The 13,620-nt window shown below is 41.7% G+C and overlaps 1 protein-coding gene across 2 annotated transcripts in view; it reads left to right on the top strand.

Moving 5' to 3' along the window:
* rps6ka3b (ribosomal protein S6 kinase, polypeptide 3b) overlaps positions 1-13,620 on the top strand; it is a 51,100-nt gene that overhangs the window by 28,853 nt on the left and 8,627 nt on the right. Inside the window, exons 5-16 of one of the 2 annotated variants that reach the window (XM_030079271.1) lie at positions 892-972; positions 1,218-1,297; positions 3,025-3,131; positions 3,254-3,291; positions 3,636-3,778; positions 6,878-6,948; positions 7,754-7,842; positions 9,741-9,805; positions 10,136-10,238; positions 10,684-10,793; positions 11,761-11,883; positions 11,979-12,068. In XM_030079271.1, the coding sequence (XP_029935131.1) occupies positions 892-972; positions 1,218-1,297; positions 3,025-3,131; positions 3,254-3,291; positions 3,636-3,778; positions 6,878-6,948; positions 7,754-7,842; positions 9,741-9,805; positions 10,136-10,238; positions 10,684-10,793; positions 11,761-11,883; positions 11,979-12,068 (1,100 nt within the window). Of the gene's footprint in view, positions 1-891; positions 973-1,217; positions 1,298-3,024; positions 3,132-3,253; positions 3,292-3,635; positions 3,779-6,877; positions 6,949-7,753; positions 7,843-9,740; positions 9,806-10,135; positions 10,239-10,683; positions 10,794-11,757; positions 11,884-11,978; positions 12,069-13,620 lie in introns of both variants that reach the window. The other variant, XM_030079270.1, reaches the window with a different exon arrangement.

Here is a 13,620-nt window from a genome sequence, read left to right as displayed (position 1 = left end):
ATGGGACGTGTGTAAAGTGAGGCGTGACCTTAAGAGCCGTGTTTGTAACAGGAGTTGTGTTTTTAAGATGCTGGCTGATGAATGTCAGGTGCTCACGCTGTTCCCAAACAGTGTTTTTTACTGCGGCAAGCGCTCCGTTTCCTCATCTCTCTGTCAGCTCGGTGTCAAGTCGTCATCACCCAAAGTGGAAAATAACACCTGAACATGAGAATTAGAGAGAGAGAGAGAGAGAGACAGAGGGAAAGAGAAGGAGAGACAGAAAGAGAGAAAGACTGATGGTGATGTTTAACTCAACTTGCCATCTAGTGGTGGGAAAAAATACAACATCTCCTCACCTGGCACTTTTGCTTGGAGCTCTTTGTCTCATTCATTCATTCTTTCTTTCTTTCTTTCTTTCTTTCTTTCTTTCTTTCTTTCTTTCTTTCTTTCTTATCTGCTCCTTGTCTCCGTTTTCTCTTCGAACGTTTGTCTCGCACTCTTTCTCTTCCTTTTTCCTCACTTTCTCTTTCCGTCTCATTTTCTCTATCATGCTCCCTCTCTTTCTCTCCTCTTTTTCGCTTTCCCTCTACCCTGTTCTTTTTCTTTCTTCCCTTCTTTCCTTCTTTCTTTCTTTCTTTCTTTCTTTCTCTTCTGCTGCTCAGCTCTTTTCTCCCTCTCCCTTCTTGATTCAATTACTCATCCGCTGCCATCTGGGAGCCTCTTCCCTGCCAAAATAGAGGAAGAAGAAGAGGGAGAAGAAGAAGTAGGAGAGAGAGAAAGAGAGAGAGAGAGAGAGTGGGGGAGTTATGAACAATTGAGAGAGACAGTTTTGTTTTGCGTTTGAGGATGTGCTTTATTAGTTGATGTATGCGTTTTTCCGGTGTGTGTGTGTGCGTGTGTGTGTGTGTGCAGTGAGGGACCGCGTCAGGACGAAGATGGAGCGAGACATCCTGGTGGAAGTGAACCATCCCTTTATCGTCAAACTGCACTACGGTGAGTCAGCCAATCACAGCCCTCGGTGCTGACTCACCGGGCCCACGTCAGCCAATCGAAACTCATTATTCCCCTTTTAGTCAGCAGGAACCTCAAGAGCTTAGGAGCTCAGCGCACATTAAAAGTGTCAAATCTGTTGTCTTCCTTTCTTTCTTGATCCCGTCCTTTCTCTTCTTCTCAATATTTCAACCCTTATATTTACTTTTTTATTCCTTCTTTCCTTCCTTCCTTCCTTCATCCCTCAGCGTTTCAGACGGAGGGGAAGCTCTACCTGATCCTGGACTTCCTGAGAGGAGGAGACCTTTTCACTCGTCTCTCCAAAGAGGTAACATACAGACTGTGACATTCAGTCTTTAGGGTTCAGTTCACTTGCATATATGAATGGTAGAAACTGGTGGAAAAAAAAAGAGCAAAACCGTGTGAAATGAAACCCCAAAACCTCATTTTTTTTTTGTTTTTTTTTTAAACGTCTCACCATGAAAGAAAAGATCACAAAAAAGGAAATCAACATGACAGACTAACAGAGGAGAACTGAGCAGTGAAGCCAAATGAAACCAGAATGGTTAGGCAGCATAACATGAAATCAACAAAATAAACTAAACAACATGGAAGGGAAGATTTTTTTTTTTTTTTTATGCTTAATGTGAAAATAAACAGAGAAAAACGGAAAGAGCAGAACTTTGGGTGACCTGGGAGGTAGAGGCGTCAGGTGGAGAGCTGGTTTCAGGTCAGTGATGGGAAATCACAGACTCAGCATGCCGTTAAGTGCTGCAAAAGCCCCAGATATGGCAGCAACACCTGAGAGGGCTTTTTTTTTTTTACCAGACAGAAGAGGTTGAGCGGGCATACAGCAGTACACCCCATTATAACAACACAAGCTGCTGGTTTATACTGCAGTCACTAACCGGGTTTCCATCCACCTATTTCTATTCGCATTTTCAGAAATTGCGAGAAAAAAAAAAAAAAAACTTGGATGGAAACACCAGGAATTCGAAAAACGGCCGAAAATTCGCAAAAAACTTGGAGGGGGTGGATTTCTCAGCGTATCGATAAAAGAAAATGCGACTTTTTGCTGTGGAAACAGATTTTACGAATAAACGATGACTGGACCGGATACCACGTCACACTTCTACGCTACAGTCTTATTATTAGTTATTATTATTATTATTATTATTAGTCTCTTATTCCTTATTCAGGATGGTTCGGTACGAAGTTAGCGCTGCCAAAATAGTAAGCAGACTTCTCCCAAGAGCCGACAAGTTCAGCAGGAATCTGTCCCTGATCAGCTGCTGAGTGTCAGCTGAGTGTGTGTTGTTGTTCAGGCGACACACAGACGCTATCTTATGACATCATCTCACGGCGCACTCTTCTCCCAATAATCGCAAAACAAAACTAATGGAAACAGGCATAAATTCGCATTTTCTTTTGCGCATTTTGACAAAAGTCGCTCAAAAATTTTGATATATTTGGATGGAAACCCAGCTACTGATGCAGGTGCACTGTCTGACAGTTTTTCACCTACAAAACACAAAACACTCAAAGAAACAAGAGAAACAAAGACACGATTACAGACCAGTTCCCAGATCCATACCGCTGAAGGGTTGAACTCACAAAACCTAAATGCTAAATGATGAAAAAGTGATTAAAAACAAAAGTGTAATTTAATTGATTTTGTTTTTGCTGCAGGCAGGATCTGATCTGATCATTAACACATGATCAAAAAAGTGTTTGTTCTGTTTTTATCAGTCAAGTGTGTTTTAATCAGATCTGTCCTGTCCTTCTCAGCATGTTCAACAAATCTTTGAACATGTTCAGTTTTCTGCATGATATGCTGTGTGATTTACACTTTTTTTCTACATTTAGAAAATTCACACAAACAGACGATGGCACAGTACGAAAAAACAAACTAATTTTTGATTACCAGATTTGAAAAAGTAATCTGAGTACCTCAACGCAGTACAGTGTCCACCTGAAAGTACCTCTTGCATATTTATGTGACTGTTTTGTGTGTGTGTGTGTGTGTGTGTGTGTGTGTGTGTGTGTGTGGTCCAGGTGATGTTCACAGAGGAGGATGTGAAGTTTTACCTAGCAGAACTCGCTCTGGCCCTCGACCACCTGCACGGCCTCGGCATCATTTACAGAGACCTCAAACCGGAAAAGTAGGTACACACACACACACACACACACACACACACACACACAGTTATACTGTGTTCTAAGTGTTTGCCTGTGGGTTTTTCCTTCTCAATACAAAACTCTTTCTGTTGTTCTGTTGTTTCAGCATTCTGCTGGATGAGGATGGCCACATCAAGCTTACTGGTGAGTAATATTACACCTTTTCTGTGTGTGCGGGTGTGTGTGCGTGTGTGTGTGCGTGTGTGTTTCTGGCAGTATGTGATACTGAGTGTATATGTGGCTCATTATGTATGCTATTTTTACTGATTCCGTCTAAAACCATCACAAACCTTGGTGTCACCAAATGAGCTGCCGTCATTGATCTATTTTTGTTTATTAGTGCCTGTCAGTGTTTTCTCACATTTATTCTTATTGCTGGCTCGAGCCGCTGCATGCTGTGACAACCCATCATCATCATCACATATCGAAACAAACCTTCTCCATTGTGTGTGTGTGTGTGTGTGTGTGTGTGTGTGTGTTTGCTGCAGACTTCGGCCTCAGTAAGGAGTCGATAGACCATGAGAACAAGGCGTACTCGTTCTGTGGGACGGTGGAGTACATGGCTCCAGAGGTGGTGAACAGGCGAGGACACACACACAGCGCCGACTGGTGGTCGTACGGCGTGCTCATGGTGAGAGGACACACACACTGCTCACACTGACGGACGGACGGACGGACGGACTGACTGACTCATGTCCACGTCAGGAGCTCACATCATGGAGCTCCAGTGGAAAATCAGCAGTTAGTTCATGATGTCTGAATACTGAACAGGCAGAGGAGGAGCGATCTGAAAACAGCTTGTTGTGGTGTGTGTGTGTGTGTAGATCTACTCAGTAACCTTCCCAGTAACAGTGTGAAGTGTGTGAGAAGGTAGATTTGTCTCCTAAAGTAGCTGAACTGTGACACAGTGAACTGCCTCGTCTTTAGTCTTGTAGCTTGACAAGACCTTTGTTCTTCCTGATGAGACTCTACATAGATAGATAGATAGAGAGAGAGAGAGAGAGAGAGAGAGATAGATAGATCTTTATTGTCATTGCACAATCATATACGGTATAATAATGCAACAAAATTAGGGCTCAGTACTTTGGGTGCAGGGCAGAATAGAAAGCATCGTGCAGCCTGCTAGTTGAATAGCCGAGTCTCTGATATCAGAAAAATGCAGCAGTCACTGAAACACTTGTTGGAGGCGATGTGCAGGCGCAGTTCGTCGATTTTGTTAGTTATGGACCTGGTGTTGGAAAATGCGGGGAGGCGGCGGCTTAAAGGGTTGTCTTTTCAGCTGTTTTCAGCCGGGAACTGTTTTTGCAGTTGCACTCACTAGGCAGTGGGGACTCAGAAAATGAAGCTGAAGAACTTTTACCAAAAAGTGGAGCTGTGTCGGCTGTTTGGAAGTTCTTCGGCTTCAAAAAATCCGTCTGGCAAAGGCAAAGAAACTTTCCAGGCTACAGCAGCGCACTGACATAGATTGTGTAACAAAGCAAAGAGTTGCCACTCCGCTCTGTTTTCACTGGCTAACAGCAGCACACTGGCTTAGCTTGTCTATTCAGAGAAGAGACCCTAATAATAATATTTTAACATATTGTTAAATCAGTCAAATCAGTCTGCATATTAATGCAAGTGGCCTTAAATTTGCATAATAAAAAGGTTGTGTATTTTGACTGCAACTGTCATGCATTCTGATTCCTTCACTTCATTAGAATCACGAGTGCCACCTCTTTGCATCATTTTGTGTTGCCATGTAAACCTGTATTAATACTAGGGTGGACATTAATGTCCAGTATTCATTCCTCATGACAGTAAAACAGGTCATTCTAAGTTAATTTAATGCAGTAATTCTTCTCTAAATGATTAGAAAATGTGGTTAACACCCAGTCGTGCATGAAAAAAGAAAATACCGTCATATAGCGTGAAACCGATATAATTTTGAAAAATACCGTGATATACATTTTTGGTCATACCGCCCAGCACTATAATACAGCACCAAGAGTGGAGACCTGTAAGCCACTGTGTCTATGCGTGCCGCCATGGCAACCCCATACATACATACATACATACATAGCAGCCACCTCATTGTTGCTGCCATCAGGCTCTAGATGTATTTGGGTTACTCCAGGAGGCTATGCGTGTCAGGACAAGAGGTTAAGGCAAAGTGTTGAGGATAGGCAGTGCGGTGCCACAAACTTCACATCAGAGAAGAGCAAGGCTGTGGTCTTGAGGCAGCTGAAAATCACTGAGCGACAAAAAGCAGCTCTGACGTCAGTGCTCTAGTTTCTATATGAAGCTCATTGTCAAGATAGTAATGGTCGCTTAAATAGGGGGCGCCGGCGAGCGTCCACTCTGCTTGTTCCACACACACACACACACACACACACACCTCAGGGATTGATAGATAGATAGATAAATAGATAGATAGATAGATTTAATTTATTGATCCCAAACTGGGAAATTCTTATCTTACAGCAGCATCAATAGAAACATAAAATAAAGTTAAATAGAATAGAATAGATGCAGAAGTATATACAATAAAGACAATAAAGACTAAAAATATACAATAAAGACTAACCTAAGAATATGAGATATGACTAGGAGAAAAAATACGACAGCTAGGAAAGCACACGGGAGCTGCTGCAACAGGCTGCCACCTCACACGGCACCAAGTCATCACTCGATGGAGTCCTGCCGTCGCCGTAGGTTGATCTGCTCGTGCATGAACTGAAAGCGCACGAGCAGATCCGTTTCCTCTGCAGAGAAGCTGACCTGAAAAATTCACCACCATAATAGTGATCCACCAAGGTGTGACACACCTGGCTTTTAACAGGGATGGGAGACGGCGCTCTGACTGGTTTACTGCACGTTACGCCCAAAACACAGCCAGGGTTAATGAAGAGACTCAGCACAAGCCTTTAGAGCCAGGCGCCTGCAGCCACCAGCCTTTTTTCCCGCTGGACTTGGACACGCCCTGAATGCACTCGCACCAAACTCTGCAGACCATGTTCTTACATCATTAAAATAGAGCCCTTCTGTCAGCTTCTGGCAGAGGGTGTAAGGGAAAAAAATCACTTCCAACATGTTGATCCTCTTCAGAAAGGACAGAGAGTAAACTTTTGAGCAGCAGGAAAAGACAGGAAGCAACAGGGTTTATGGGACATGGAGAAACCGACTCAAACAACGAAGACCACCAGTCGCTGTTTACGGCAGTGACACCACGACAGCACATTTGATTTAACACACTGCAAAAACTCAAAATCTTACCAAGATTATTTGTCTTATTTCAAGTCAAAAATGTCTTATTCCTAGTCAAAATATCTCATTACACTTAAAATAAGACATGATCACCTCAGAAGTAACTTGTTTTTAGACAATTGTCTCTTGTTTCAAGTGAAAATTTGCTTGTTTCATTGGCAAAATTTGTTTCTTGTTTCTAGCTCATTTTCACTTATTTCAAGTGAATTTTCACTTTTTCCACTGGCAAATTTTGTCTTATTCATGTCTTATTTTAAGTGTAATGAGATGTTTTGACTAGAAATAAGACATTTTTGACTTGAAATAAGACAAATAATCTTGGTAAGATTTTGCGTTTTTGCAGTGCAACCATGCAGAAATTAAAAACTGCAGCATGTACAACCTTTAACTTGGACTCCCACTTCTGCAGAAAGGTGTCCAGTGGAGTTGAAAATGCGGAGCTCTGACTGTGGCGGTGTGTGTGTGTTTGTGTGTGTCTCCATCCCAGTTTGAGATGCTAACGGGAACGCTGCCGTTTCAAGGAAAAGACCGGAAAGAGACCATGACCATGATCCTCAAGTAAGTCACTTTATACTCTCTGCAAACTGCGATCCAACCACCACTCAACAACTTCTATTACAGCTTACTGTAGAGCTGGACTGCAAGTGTGTGTTCGTATGTGTGTGTGTGTGTGTGTGTGTGTGTGTGTGTGTGTGTGTGTGTGTGTGAGCTGAACCCCCCTGAGGCAGCCCAGGGGAAAGTGAGGGATTTATATTAGAGGAAGTAAAGTGTAGCACTCAGGAGGGGGAGGGGGAGGAGGAGGAGGATGGACGGAGCAGAGGAGAGATAAGAAGTGGACAAGAGTGTGCTGATGGCAATTTATGATGAGCAGGGAGGAGGAGGAGGAGGAGGAGGAGGAGGAGGAGAACGGAGGGAGAAGGAGAGACGTTCTAATCGTGTTGAGAGGAGCTTCACAGGAAATATTAACTTGTCTTTCCTGCTTCCTCTCTCTCTCTCTCTCTTTCTCTCTCTCTTTCTCTGTGGGAGAAATGCTGAGCAGAGTTTCTGCAGAATGCTGAGTTGGTTTCCTGTGTGTGTTTGTGTCTCTCTCTGTGTGTGTGTGTGTGTGTGTGAGAGAGAGAGAGTGAGAGAGAGAGAGTTTGCAGTCTAGTCTTTCAGATACTTTCAGTTGAGATGGAGCGCAGATATACAATATGGACATTTGATGACGGTTGCAGGTCACTGGAGTTATAATGTTCTGTTTCTGCGATACAGCCTCTGCTTTCAGTTTCACACCCCCCTCTCTCCATCCTGTTTCCTCTCTCTTCTCTCTTTCTCTCTCTCTGTCTTCTTTCTACTCTCTTTTCTTTTGTTTTTCCTCCAGGGCCAAGTTGGGGATGCCTCAGTTTTTGAGCTCCGAAGCGCAGAGTCTCCTCAGGAACCTTTTCAAACGCAACCCGTCAAACAGACTAGGTAACTCACACAGAGGCAGACACATCTCAGGTTTCAGGCTTCAGGTTTAGGCCTGGGTTTGCCCAACTAAAGGATCTTGGCCTGTTCTAAGTAATTTGCTGTCTTCAGGCTCATTTTCCGCTCGGTCTCGATCTGCAGCTCGAGCTATCTCAGGTGCAGGACAAGCTGAGCGGGACTTTTGCTCGGGGGGTTTGGTCTCGTGTCCGACCAGCAGGGGGCGACACACCGGCTCTGTCCCGTCTGCAAGAAAGCGCCGCGTCATCTTTGTTATCTTTTTTTTTTTTTTTTTCAAAAGGTTACATGAAGCTAACAAGGAAATGTCACGTGACTTGTCCTTTCACTTCTTATTTTATGCTTATTTGTCAATCATTCATTCATTCATTCATTCAACCTTTATTTGGATTCGGAGACTCATTGAGAGCAAGCCCTCATTTACAATGATGCCGAATGTACAACAACCATAAAAACAATACAGAATTACAATACAATAACAAAAACAGAATAAAACAGGGATTAAAACAAAATAAAACAGGGATTAAAACAGAAAAAAAACAGGGAATAAAAACAGAATAAAACAGAGACAAAATTAATTTGTCAATTATGAGTAAAATAATCAGCAATCAAAGAGTCAAGATGTAAAGCACCTTGACTATCATGCATTTGTTTGAAAGGTGCTATATGAATAAAATTTGATTGATTGATTGATTGATAGCATAAACCTGGTTTCCATGGTAACCAGGCCATAAAATAACACAGCACTAGCTACCTTGATGCTAGCTGCCTAATGCTGTATTAGGTCACTTATGATGGGATGACAAGGGGCTAAGCTAGAAAAGCAAACATGTTCAGGCATTGAAGTTGCACGAAACAGAGCTTAACTAACATAACCCAGTGACCTACTAAATAATTTAAATTAAAACACATAAGAACAGCTCTCGTGTATTTACATTTAATAACCTTTCATTCCAAACTTACCTTTAAGTGATGCTTCTGTTTTGCCATTAAAATCACCAGTTCTAGGGGGTTTTTTTTGGCTCACTGCCCGGTCACATACGCTATTTTATGCAGCGAAGGAGACACTTGATGTTTCCTTAAAACTTCACCCAATCAAGGAACCTAATTAGGATGTGTGCCGCATTTCCTGCTGTGAGATTGTCGGTCTTATTTCCTAAAAATACTCCCTTATCAGGAAGCCTCACTGCAAAGGAGACCCAATAACAAAAAAATGGTCTAATAGTGAGAGGAAATGAACCTCTGCTTTCTCACAAAGATTTCCCACAATCTTGTTACTCAATTAGTTGATGTTGGTTTAATGCATATAAAGTGGGCAAAAATGAATCTGGCAGATTAATTGTCATTCAACCATATGCACAGTCTACAGAGGAATATATAGGACAGTACACATGCAGTACACTACACAGTATTTAACTACCTCATGATAGTGTCGACACAGTTTAATATATAAATACAGTGTATGGTACATAATGTGTCTTTGTGTCTGATGGATGAAATATAGGAATAAAATCTAAATATGGATGTAAAATATGAAAACACGAGGTCTTCATTTGGCATGTGTGTCCAGGCTGTAGCGAACAGAAGTCATGGTAAGTCCCAGTTAGTATTTATATTACAGGTGAAACGTGTCAGTGAAGAAGTGTGGCTCACTCCCACGTCAGACGTGTGACTGCAGCAGAGAAACATCTCAAACAGCCGAACCTGAAAAACCGGAGTGTGACTGACAGTCGAGTTACTCTCTGAGTGTCGACACACAGCCGGCTTCAGTCCAGGATTGACAGGAGACGAGGCTGTGCTGCCCCCTAGTGGTCCATACTGCACCATACTGGGCTGATGTGTGTGTTTATGTGTGTGTGTGTGTGTGTGTGTGTGTGTGTGTGTAGGAGCTGGGCCAGACGGCGTGGAGGAGATCAAGAGGCATCAGTTCTACAACACCATCGACTGGAATGTCAGTGTCTCTCCACTGGTTCAGTTCACTTCAGGGGATTTTATTTTGAAGGAGGGTTTCTTCACAGTCAGATAAACATAAATATCTGTAAACATAACCAAACATAAGTATAGTGATATTAAAAATAATGATTAAATTGTCTTTTTCTGTTTTATATTTGGCTTTTATGCATTTTTACATTCTTCATTCTCTGTAAGGCTCTTTATTCAGAGTCTAATAATGAATAGGACTGTTTTATGAAATCTTTTTTTTTTTTTCTCTGTGATGATGCCGTGTTCTGATGTTGGTGGCTGTAGTTTCTCTGACGGCTCGTCTCTCCTCTCGCTGCAGAAACTGTACCGCAGAGAGATCCACCCTCCCTTCAAGCCGGCTTCGGGACGGCCCGACGACACGTTCTATTTCGATCCCGAGTTCACGGCGAAAACACCCAGAGGTACCAGCCTGTGGCCGCCGCCTCCCCCTCACACACCCCCGACCTGAAATAACACAGATTTCATTGACAGTCAGTCTGGATCACCTTGAACCCTGGTTCACCTTGATCTGGGTCCAGGGGGATTGTGGGATCCAGTGAGGGATGTAATAGTGGTTAATATGATGAACTGCAACATGAACATTTTCAAGGAGCTTTTGTTTAAAGAGAAAAAAATAAATAACAAAAATAGAAAAAAAGAACAGCTAAGTGATTATTGATGCCCCGACCCCATATTCCTTTATTAGCTTTTGTTTACATGTTGTTTTGCGTATTTGTATGTCTTTTGTATATACACTATTAATGTGTGTCAGTAAAATAAAAATTAAAAAAATATATCTAAAAAAAACCAATCAACCACTGTGTGTGTGTGTGTGTGTGTGTGTGTGTGTGTGTGTGTGTATTGCAGACTCTCCTGGAGTTCCTCCCAGTGCCAACGCCCATCAGCTGTTCAGAGGATTCAGTTTTGTGGCCATAACAGAGGAGGAAACACAGCCAGTATCCAACACTATTGTACAGGTAAGCACACACACACACACACACACACACACACACACACACGTTGGTTTTGCTATACTTGTGTAGACATTGTATTGACTTGTATTCAGTCTCTATAGCCTTTCCCGAATCTTAGCCATAACCAAGTTATTGTCTAACCCCAACCTCAACCAATAAGCCAGAATTAACTTTTTTCCGTTGTGAGGACGGTCCCAAAGGTCCTCACAGCCCAAAATGTCCTCACAGCCCTAAATGTCCTCACAGCCCAAAATGTCACAGGATCAGCTGTACGTCAATAGTTGGTCCTCACAAGTATAGCAAAACAGGACAAACCAGGAGGTCCCATCCCGCAACGGTCATGAACATTGTGTCAGTATTTGATAATCTAACCATGAAAAAATACATGTATCTAATATAAATATAAAATTATATTATATAAATATATTTATTATATTAAATATATTTTATTAAATGTATTAAATATAAAATTATAAAATGTATTTATGTGTTCTAATATTGTTCATGTGAAATGTGAAGCAGTTCCAGTTTTTTTTTTTTTTTTTTTTTTTAATTTTATTGTATTTTTTAAATAAAACACTGAAGCGACAGGCAGAGCCGCTGGTAATGACATGCAAAGCAGCGCCCTGTCAGCTGACAGTTGATTGGCTGTTGGATTTCAAACGTAGCAAATCCAGCTGGCCCAGGGTCTGTCTGAATCTCACACACACACACACACACACACACACACACACACACCTCCACCTTGAGTAGAGGAGTGTGAAAACACAGTGACAAACTTTGCACAGATACAAGTCAGTAGAGTCAAAGTCAGACATTTTGGGAGACAGAAACAGAAGGAAAACACTTTTTTGAGTGGAAGAGGACTTTAACTTTGCAGCCTTGGACTGAAATCGTGGTTGTTGTGTGTGCTGTGTGTGTGTGTGTGTGTGTGTGTGTGTGTGTTTGCCTTTACACCTTCACGCAGCAGCTGCACAGAAGCACGTCCCAGTTCTCAGACACATACGACATCAAGGAGGACATCGGCGTCGGCTCGTACTCCATCTGTAAGCGGTGCGTTCACAAAGGGACCGGGATGGAGTACGCCGTCAAGGTAAGACACCACCTGCCGCCGTCCGGGCCTCAGCTTTTTCCCCGCGCACGTAAACTGGGAACGTGCAGGCATGTGACGCTGTGCCTCTGTTCCAGATCATCAGCAAGGCGAAGAGAGACCCGTCGGAGGAGGTGGAGATCCTGCTGAGATACGGACAGCACCCCAACATCATCACCCTGAAGGATGTGAGTCACGGCTGCGATTTCAATCAGGGTGGGACGTTTAGTTTAGGAAGCGGCCCGCACGCCTTTCCTCCTGAGAGGGGAACATGTGAGCCGTCAGGACTGAGGCTTTGATGTGTTTTGTGGCGGGTGCACGGTTACAGGAAAGTCCACCCTCAGACATTTTTTTACATAAAGAGTTGCATTTCGCTTTTTCACTGGACCAATCACTGTTCTTCCAGTGTTTTGGGTGGATTTTTCCTTTAAATCGTCTGTCTTCTCTACCGCCCTCCCCAGCAGGCAAGCAGCCATCACCTCTAAGTGCTTTTCCATTCTAAGAACCTAGTTTAATGGTAAAAACATTTACTTCTTCTTCTTCTTTTTTTTTTTTTTTAATCTGATATATGTATGCAGAGTGTGAGCAGGCAGGTGCTGAGTTTCTGGTTTCTCTGCTCTCATTCTACTGGTTTCACATACGTTTTGTTTTTGTGGTTTCGAGAAAGGTTATTATTCATTTTGCCTTTTTCATTCGCTTTTACTTTTATTTTGTTTTGAGTTTTTGCTTTTTAGTTTTTAAAATGGGTTTGCTAGTTTTGTTTAGTTTTCATTTTTTGAAAATGGTGGGTTATTTGTCCGGGACAAGCTTCAAACAAGTAAAAAAAAAGTAAAAAGTAAAAAGTAAAAAAAAAAAAAAATGAAAAATAATTAACACATCATACTATTTTAAAAAATCATTTGGGACAGATGAGCAACCAAATAAACTGACAGAGACAAAAACTAAAGAAACCTGTTCTATCATTTTAGTTTATTGTAGTTAGTTTTATAAACACACATTACAGTTTCAGTTAGTTTTTTTTTTTTTTTTTTTTTTTTTTTTTTTTGCAAAGCCTTATTTTTATTTTTACTTAAGTCAAGGAAAATGTTTTTCCACACCAACTTTTTATTATTTTGTTCATTTTCATCACAGTAATAGCCTTGGTTTTGAGCTTGTTTTTTTTTTTTTTTTTTTTTTTTTTTTTTATTTAAATCCTCTTCTCAGATAACAAACTCAAACTCTGAAGTCCAGTCTTGGTGTTTTTCAGTCACCATTTACAGTTTTATTCTCAAACCTCAGATTGCATCATCTGATCTCACTGACGGGGGAGAATTCTCTCACCTGTGTCAGTTTTTGTAACTGACAATGTAATTTTTAACCCTGCCTTGTTATTTTCTGCTCGGTTCCTGTTTCATGATGGCTGGTGGCTGTAAGTGTTGCATAATCCACCAAATCCAGGTGAATGAGTCACCTGGCTGTCCCAGAGGCTAAATCAAATTATTACACAACGGTTCATTTCTCAGTCCCACACCGCCTCAACAGACTCCAACAGTTTTCTTTAAAATGTTGGAAGAAAAACAACATTTTCAAACTCAGAAGAAACACTTCCTCACACAACACTCTAGAGGTTTTTATTTTATTTAATTTTATTTATTGAGCGAGTTATTTAAATTACACATCTGAATGGCCTGATACTTTTTGGATGGCCAGTTTGATCTTGGCTCTAAATTAATTTTAGATGATGTTTTTAGTGAGCTTTAA

This window comes from Myripristis murdjan, chromosome 20 (assembly GCF_902150065.1).
Source record: "Myripristis murdjan chromosome 20, fMyrMur1.1, whole genome shotgun sequence".
NCBI lineage: Eukaryota > Metazoa > Chordata > Actinopteri > Holocentriformes > Holocentridae > Myripristis > Myripristis murdjan.
This window is presented reverse-complemented; position numbering and strand designations above follow the sequence as displayed.